Source organism: Coptis chinensis, chromosome 2, assembly GCF_015680905.1.
Source record: "Coptis chinensis isolate HL-2020 chromosome 2, ASM1568090v1, whole genome shotgun sequence".
Taxonomy (NCBI): Eukaryota; Viridiplantae; Streptophyta; class Magnoliopsida; order Ranunculales; family Ranunculaceae; genus Coptis; species Coptis chinensis.
The window spans coordinates 79,238,270-79,247,442 of NC_141457.1; the positions used below are offsets into that span (position 1 = coordinate 79,238,270).

General features: G+C 36.5%; 1 protein-coding gene across 1 annotated transcript; it reads right to left on the bottom strand.

Moving 5' to 3' along the window:
- Positions 1–6,365: 6,365 nt before the first annotated feature.
- Positions 6,366–7,953, bottom strand: LOC147518085 (uncharacterized). Its single transcript, XM_086590057.1, has one exon. It carries the CDS (start codon positions 7,456–7,458, stop codon positions 6,553–6,555), a length of 906 nt encoding a protein of 301 aa, XP_086446183.1. The 5' UTR covers positions 7,459–7,953; the 3' UTR covers positions 6,366–6,552.
- Between the last annotated feature and the right edge of the window lie 1,220 nt (positions 7,954–9,173).

A 9,173-nucleotide genomic window follows, 5' to 3' on the forward strand; every position in this document is an offset into this window, starting at 1 on the left:
GGTTCATTATGTAAGGGGAGGCATGTGGATGTACATGTTCGGCGTTGGGAAGCGATTGTGGTAGCCAGGGAAACTAGGTAAGACATAGATACGACGTGATTTTAGGGACATGCAAAGAAAGCCTTAAATAATATAATTATGGTAATATGTTGGTTATTTGTTTAGTTAGAACCTAAGGCACCCGATGGAGGAACTACATGCCTTATTTATTATGCGTATAATTTGTTGTGGGTTAGTGGGAAGTTAAAGGCCTTCGGTGGAGGAACTACCCGCCTAGATTATTGTACTTAAGGATGTTGTATTAGTCGTTGAAAGTTAAAGGCTCGATTGGAAGAACTAAGCGCCTTATAGATTGTGTATATATTTGTATAAGAATATGTTGTATTTTAGAGCTACTCACACCAAAGATTTTATAATGTCAATCCAATTTGCATGTTTGCTTATCGGGTGTGTTCATTAAATGAACATAGTTGATAAGTCTTGACAGGTTTAGTGTGAAGAAGGTTGGTTGCTGCTTGTGGTTTGCGTTAGCGTCGCATTTCAAGATAGACTTTGTTTTCCTTTGAGGTGATAAAGGTTTTCAGTTGAGATAAGGTTATTTGCATTTTCATTTGTTAATTTTTGTAATGAAGATGACTTTTGTTTAAATTAAAATTTTTATTGGTTTTTAATTATCCGCATATTTAAACTGTTTATGGGTTTTTGGAAGTGGAGAGTGCGTCACACCTCGGAGATCGAAGAGTCGGAAACAAATAATGTTTTTCTGAATTCTGTCGAAATTCGGGGTGTGACAGTATTCCTCTATATCCTCAACTCTTTTCCATTTTTTTTACAGAGAATATATGTCCATGGACTATCTGGGGGCCATTTTTTATTACAAACTTGTGTTCACTCTCTTGTTCAAACACCACCTTGACATGCTCCGGGGAAACCAAATCCATAGATATAGTCCCCTTTGTTTGCCAAATACGATGGAGTTCTTCCCCTAGATCCGTCAGCACAGTTGGGTAGCCTCCATACATCTTACCCATAACTGTGAGTTGTTCATTTGTGTTGTCCTCCTCGTTGATGCTGTCTATTTCGATCTGCTTCTTGGAGGAAAAGAGGCTTAGTAACTTCTGTTGAATGTCTTCCAGCTTACTTCCATTGTTTGAGGATGATTCCCTTGTGAGGAGCATTGGCCAGTTTTCCATCCTAGCTTGATATTGTGAGATTGTTAAGAACTAAAGGAGAAGGTGGATATCTTCTTTTTTGTTATATATTTAACTATTTTTTAAGTGAAGGTAGGGTAGGAGAGGGGATTGTTTGAAGATGAGGTTTTAAGAGGTGAGAGTGATTGTAAGGAGAGTGATTGTAAGGCTCAATTTTGAGCTAGGATGATCAGGAAGAGGAGAAATATGAGTTTTTGCCACTATTGTAGCCCGCAGGAGAGGCCATAATAGCTTGGTGGTGGTGGTGATGGTGGTTAGGGCAATGAAGTTATTTAGAGAAGAAGATAATGAAAATGGAATAATAGAAAAAGGGGTAGGGGTATATGGACGGGGGTATTTGAGTTATTTTCGAAGTTATAAGACTTATAGAATTGAAATAGATCCAATTTTAGTATTTATAAAATTGGAGCCTTTTAAAGCATCTCTAGGTGGAAGTATCATCTGCACATTTTGCGAAAAACCATCTCTTGGTGGAGGGGCAAATGTGGAGGTATCACTTGTCTAGCTGCATCCGTGGATGCAAATTTGTGGTTTTGGATGCAAATGTGGCGCGGCAGTGACAATGTTGCACACCATTGCCAATGTCGCGTGGGTTTTTTTTTTTTTGACTTTTTCAATTTGGCGCGACAGTGGGAGTGTCACGTGGGTTTTATTTTATTTTTTTACTTTTTTCAATCCGGGGCGATAGTGGTAATGTCGCGCAACAGTATCAATGTTGCGCAAGGTAAACCCTATTCCAAATTTGTGACTGTTATTTGCCTCCACCTAGAGTTGGTCAAATTTTGCGGATATTTATCTAAAATTGCGGCTTCAAACATGCATCTGATACTATCACCACCTAGAGATGCTCTTATAAGACATTTCTAGTAAAATGTCTCTTATAATAAGCAAAAAACAAATAAAAAAAAAAATGTCCAAAATCACTGGTCCACATCTTATAAAAGGTTATAAGACTTTGTCTTATACGAGGCAAAAACAAATGGCCCCTAAAAGTCTCTCAGATTCAATAATCAATAGTACTATTTGTGGTCTAGCAAGTATTCACAGATTGCTCCATGAGACCATGACAGTTATACATGTGCTTGAAGTTGGTACTCGATTACTTGTTTGCATGTATTGCTGTTTGGCACAAGAGTGATATTAGTTTTGACAAAGTGTTGGCGTGTTAGGTGGAATATAGCAATGATAAATTAAAGAGAGAAATAGATTTGAGAGAATATTTTCTTGATTTATTTTTAGGTTTCATACAATGGTTTATATAGAGATTACAAGTTTCTAAAATTGATATCAATTCTTACTATAACTGTGAATAGGAAAATAGAAATAAATAATAGAAAATCTGTACAAATGGTGCGAGTACAGCTCGTATCAAGTCTACTGGAATGCGAGGCGCGTGCACGCTCTGACTCTGACATGCACGAAGCTATTTCTAATAAGCAATGCATGTGCTTGAAGTTTGAAGACTGAAAATCTGTTTGTACTATATGAATGCCAAGAGTGGTAGTGGTACTTCCGATAACATTAATTTGAGAACCTTTCTATGAACAATGAGACTGCACCCTTAATTACCAAAAAAAAATGAGACTGCACCCTTACTAAAAATAAATTGATCAGTGTTAGACGTTGTTAGGAAGGGCCGTAGTGGATGTAGTTAGTATAATTCATAGAGCATCAACCATTCAACCATCATCACTAACAAGGAAAAACCTAAAGCTAAAAACAATCTAATAAACTTTTGGCCCGAGATAGATACTGATTGTCATTACCTCATGCCACCTCGAATAATAGCGCTAATCAAGCACGCCTTGGTTTTGCTACATGGAATAACTTTGGATATTCATATGGGAGCAAGACATGACAGAACCAGTGTGCACCTATGATCTTGAGGTGACGGAGACAAACCATCCGAAGACACCATTTTGACGCACTACAAACAGCTAGTGGAAATCTTAGGGCAAAAAGGAACAAATTAATCTTGGTGACCTAGATCAGTTGCACATGATATTTACTCTTGTATTTTAATTGTTTGATCATAAAACTTTTTTTTACATTTGAGAGACTCGACCATTATTGCTCATGTACCCTCCGCACTTTACTCTAAATTCTGCTACAGCAAGGTCACTTATTAATTTATGTGTATGTATGGGCGTAATGAGTGTATTGAGCTCTTTCTAGCGTTGGAATTGTCTTTCTTAAAAAATAATAATAATAATAATTGGTTAATTAGTTGTGTACTTGTGTTAGACTTTGCAAGTCACTGTACCATCTGGTGGACATAACACGCAGAGTAAACTTCTTTGGGTCCCTGTAGTCCCTGTCTTCTGCTGTCTCTGCAAGACCTTATTAATGTCACTCCCACTCTACAGACTCTCACACGAACTCTTCAATGTAAATAAATTCTAGGAAGTTATTACTGAAATTCATAGTTTCTACATTAAGCATTTGGACCCAACATTCACATGAAAACGTGAATTGCATGAGACTGACAAATTAAATACATACATCTCTGATAAGTACAAGACTTGCTCTATGAAACTGGGGTTGTGACACATGACAAAGTGGTAAAAACAATATAATACAAACATCTACTTATATGACATGAAATTCAAGGCACTGCATCAATCTTCTTTAGAAGCACATGTAATATTCATGCAAAACAGTAGTCTGTTCTAAGCACATGCTTACCGGTGTAAGAAATTCGAATTTGTACCAATCCCTAGATAGTTTCATTCAATTGATTTGCAGCTTCTCAAACATAATACATTTGGGATTTGTCTAAGATAGACTGGGGTTATTTTTATTTTCTTCAGAGAACTATCAGAAAAGAAATGTTGATAGACATCAGAGTGAACCGACTATGAGATTAATTCCATGTTAGCTTTTCTGTCAGATTGTTAAGGCGCTTTAAAGTTTGGACAATCTTCAGTGACAACATTTCAAATACTGATTTTGATAAGTCTTCAAAGAAACATTCCTTGTTGGGTCCCTAGCAGCTGCAAGCCTGCAGAGATTAGTTAGATAATCTCTAAATGAGTAAATACAATTTACAAATATAGACGACCAAATCCTAACTTTAGCTATTTGTTTCTATAATCTATACCAATGAGTACCTACTCAAGTACCTAGCCTCTTTAATCTATACCAATGAGTACCTAGTCAAGTAACAAACAATAGCCCCAGAATGAGAGAAAATAGGAATCAAAAGCGCAGCTTTCAACAAAGAAAACACAAGTCCACATGAAAATTCATCCTCTAAATGTCAATAGATAAGCTCCCATGCTTCCCTACGTCCATTAATGAAGGATGAACAAGACTGGCATTACGAGTTAATTAATGTAAGCCAAAGGTTGAAGAAAGGATCTGAATGTGGATCCGTTATGAGAGAAGCAGGCCACCCTCTCCCCCACTTTCCACTCAGTTCTCTTGGGTGTCAGGCCTTAACTAATTCATGGCAAACAAGGGAGTTACTGATATATTAGGGCCTCATTACCCATATTCCACTCTTGAGTGCACCAGGGGACTTGGCTAGGGATGCTTGCTTGTTAGGCAACAATGGTTGGTGACACTTCGGTGTTATACTGACTCCTGGAGCCTCCTATCCTTTGATACTTCACCAGTGGGATAATTTCTTGCTCCATTAGAGATATTAGACCAAGCAACCTAATAGTCTGTTGTTTATTTTCAGCCATCTATACCCTCAAACAGATTTTCCCACCTACTACATCCAGAGGTGAGTTAGCTTTGGAAAACAGTTGGGGGAACAATAAACAATAACCAACACCCTCTGACACATTGTCTGCTCTGAGAATTTTGTGGACTATACTCTACAACAAGAACCTTGAAAGTATGTATAATATGCAGGTGCTAACACAAATGAGCACTTTCTTGTCTGAACCTGCCTACGAATTATGAAAGACAGTCATATGCTTGTAAGGAATGCTCAAAGAAGATTAACAAATTGGCAAGTACATTAAAATTTTTGGTAAAAACCGTCCTGGAATTTACCGCTAATCTTCTGGAACCAATTTGTTTTCTAGTCCCCGCAAGTAATGGCGCTTCTTATTGCTAAAAGTCTTTTAAATATCACTGTGTCTACACTACTGTTCTGCATAGAAAAGAAAATGAGTGCTCGAAGTGGTCCTTGTGTTCCAAAACTTTGAACGTACTCAGAAAGAAACACCTAACATTCCTAGGCATCTCCAACATCAGTGAAACTTATGCGAAAGAACTATGATATTTCGGCTAAGCTTGGTTTGGTATCACAATAGAATCAACAAGTTTCCAAGGAAGTTGGAGTGAACGTAGATGTTACAGAAAAGCTGTTGGATTTTAAGCGTGTGATGCTAGATTGCTAGTTTGCTACAAATTAAATATACATTTTCCTATCCATGGACGAACATCACGTATGAAGAATCGTTCTGAATTTCATCTTTCACAAATCACAACACATAAAGAAGGTTCTTCATAATTCACAATACATTATCGATTTAGTATTCCCCAATCAAACAGCCAGAACTTAAACAATTTCATAGACTGTACTAAGGCTTCCTCTATGGTCTTATGGAAATTCCTACCTTACACCATTCTTAACATGTAGACAGACGTGAAGAGAAGTGTACAAAGAAAAACCCTTAAATAAAAATCATCTTCAAAATATTATCAGCTTCTAAGCTAAACATTTAACATCACAAGATAATAAATAGTAATTAGATAATGATGCAAACTACAATACTACATACTGCATTTTGCCATCTAAATCGCACGATAAAATGACTTACTCAAGCTCTGCAATTTCGAGAAGTATCCCCAAACCCCAGGAACGAAATTATGCAGAGCAAATATAAGTCCAGAAGAAGTAATGGATATGACAATCCCATCAGCTTTTATATTCTGAGCTCCTGCAATAGTGAGGATGTTAAACCTTGTCATGTATAAAATCAAAAAGAAAAGAAAGGGTTGGCAATTTAAATCAGGTAATCGACTTACCAAATTTGCAGTATGAAAAGATAAAATGTTCCCACAACAGCTCATGGAGTGTATGTCATGTTGGTAGATATGATCCAAAAGCAGAAAAGATGGCCCAATCATAGAAATTTGTACAAACGTGTCTATCACTCTCCAAATTATGTTCGGATGAAGATATGAATGAACCAATTTAAAGAAGTGAAAAAAACTTTCTTATCAACTCAAATCTCTCGAATTAATTGAGAGGAAAAACATTAAGGACAAACAAATTGGACCCACTTACAAACCACGTTCAAAATGTAATTCAAGCACAAAGTATATAAAAATCTCCACTCACTAAAAATATTTGTTAGCAATCAAAAGGAAGGATACACCTCTACTCATTTTTCCAAGCATACAAGATCAATGAAAAACCAAGACCTTGTAACTGAGATTCTTGGAATATCTGTGAACAAGACCACGGTAATACTGGCGTATCAGATGGAACTTGGGAACACAAGGATTTCTCAGCTGAGAGGCAACTCTGAAACATGAAAACCGCATTTCCTGGAGTTGTACCAAAGAGCCAATTATAAACATCCCAAAACACTTCAACAGCAAGACCGTCAACCAATATGGTCTGGTTACCACGAAACTTCCATTTAAGCCGCTTCACCTGCATCGCTCTCTTGCTATCAACATGGATCAAAAGGCATGGATCACTTGGTCCAATTGTATCGCACTCAATCGTAATAGAATGGATCTGCCCATTGTCACAGAATTGCGCCTTAGTACCAAACACCCTCTTCCCATATATATGCTCCCTTTTGGCAATGAAGATAGAATTGGTAGGAAGAGGAAGAGCATTAGTCTTCTTATATGCTTCTTTCCTCATATCTCCAAGTTGAAGAACCATTTCGTGATCAAACACAATTGCCAAATAAAACCCTTCCAATGGTTCAGGCCCAGAACCGAATTTCGCCGAGGAAAGATCCCAATATATATCAACTTTACTACTCTCCGCCTCTAAACTCTTAGACCCCTTTCTCTTTGAAAACAACCATGGCTTAACATCTACTTTACACAAACATTGGTTCCTCGAATCATCGATTCCAATAGTTAAGCCTTGACCCATCAAATTCTTGCTCCATGTAACAGTAATCAAACAAGCCCGACCTCGTAATTTAGTCCGGTGAACACACGTAACTATATTCTGTGCATTTTTATTACTACTACTTGATGATGATGATGAATCTGCAATTTGAACTCCACTCTCACCAAAACATGAAGGAAAATCCCTCATCCTAATTCCTAATAAAAATTAATTCACCCCAAAACAACTGAAATCTATAAAAACAAAAAAAGTAATGGGTATGTACCTCAACCAATCAACATAACCTTATTGACCCAGCCATAAAAAAAAAAAAAAAAAAAATCAAACAAGTCCCGAGAGAAGACAGAGTCCATTCTAATGACAATTTCATAGAATGTAGACAGTTAACAAACTTTAAATGAAACAAGACAAACAAGGACTTGTTTCACTTTCAGTCTTCTACCTCTACTCTAAAAAACAAAAAAAGACTTGGCAATCATGCAGAAGTTGTTTTTACCTGACAAAAAAAACCACATGCATTATTATAGCAGAAAACTTTATTATTATTATTATATTATATATTACAATGAAATGAAACTCAGATGAGGATGAATATGAATATGAATAGATTCTGAGTTGAAAGGAAAAGAGAGTAATGGTGGACTTTGATGAGAGGAAGATGTAAATTGTGAGGAGTTATAATACAAACTTTCCTTTCAATGACTTTCTTTATAAATTTATTATATTACGCGTAATACTAAACAAGTATTTTATTATTAATTAATTAAGTAATAAAGTGTGCATCCATGAATTTTCATAAACAGCTGCACTCATGCCACCCCGGATAAGATACCATGTGAGTGTGAAATTGTGAATCATTTTTTTTTTTTTTTTTTTTTTTTTTGTTTTATTTTTCTTGTAGCGCAATCCACACTGGAGTTCTGCAAAAAGGTCGTGACAAACCAAGCATGATGCTCCACAAGACTCCTACTTGGGTTACATACTTAGTATGCAACTCAAAAGTGTGTTCATTGCTGGCATGCTAGCGTTCATCCTATGTTTTAAATAACAAAGTTTACAATGTTTTGCAATATCTATGTTTCGCTAGTAGTGCAACTCTTTATAAGGGTTGCTTAGAAGCAATTTTAGTGTTGTATATAAGTGTGTTACGGACTTACGGGACTCTTTTACTAATGATGATGATTTAGGAAGGGGAATAATTTAGAAAGAAAACGGTTTTTGGAAGTGGGGCCGTGAAAGTGCAAGGCACGAGGTCACAATAAATTGGTAAGAAAACCTTCCCTATTTTTGAGTCCTTATCAACTTCCTTGACCATACCCTTTCCATATAAAACCAGAATCACACACTAACTGCCAACATATCATCCCAGTACATTATTTTCCTTGCAAGATTCTGTTTCCATAAAGTACAGTGTTAATGAATTTCTGTTGGACATTTGCCTGTAAAGGACGAAATTTTGTTTGGTAACTTCTAGTAACATACTGATTATTAACCAGTGCATTTCCTCTAGAGGCTCCCTCAGTCCTGTTAAGTAAGTTCGTGTTTAAGGAGGTGAATAATCGTATCTCCGAAGTAGGAATTTTACTCAAAGGAGTGTACAGTGCATGATCAGTGGATCTATGATCTAACAATTGGATTTTCCACACTTTCACTTCTAAATCAAATCATGCAATGTTTTTTTTTTTCCGATAGTCAAATCATGCAATGGTTACATAGTTAAAATGTCACATATAACGATATCTAATTATGGAATACGACCTTATATGGTTCGAACCAGGAAATGCAGTCCATTACATGTGGTGTGTCCTATGGATTGTTGGTTAAAATTCAATTTTGAAATGTAGAAGGGAATCTCTGAAAAGAATGTCTTTCTCGGCCACTATCATGCATTTGGGAACGGAGTA

Bases quoted from the DNA above. Each gene is read 5' to 3' on its own strand.
- LOC147518085 (XM_086590057.1), bottom strand. From the start codon at position 7,458: ATGAGGGATTTTCCTTCATGTTTTGGTGAGAGTGGAGTTCAAATTGCA.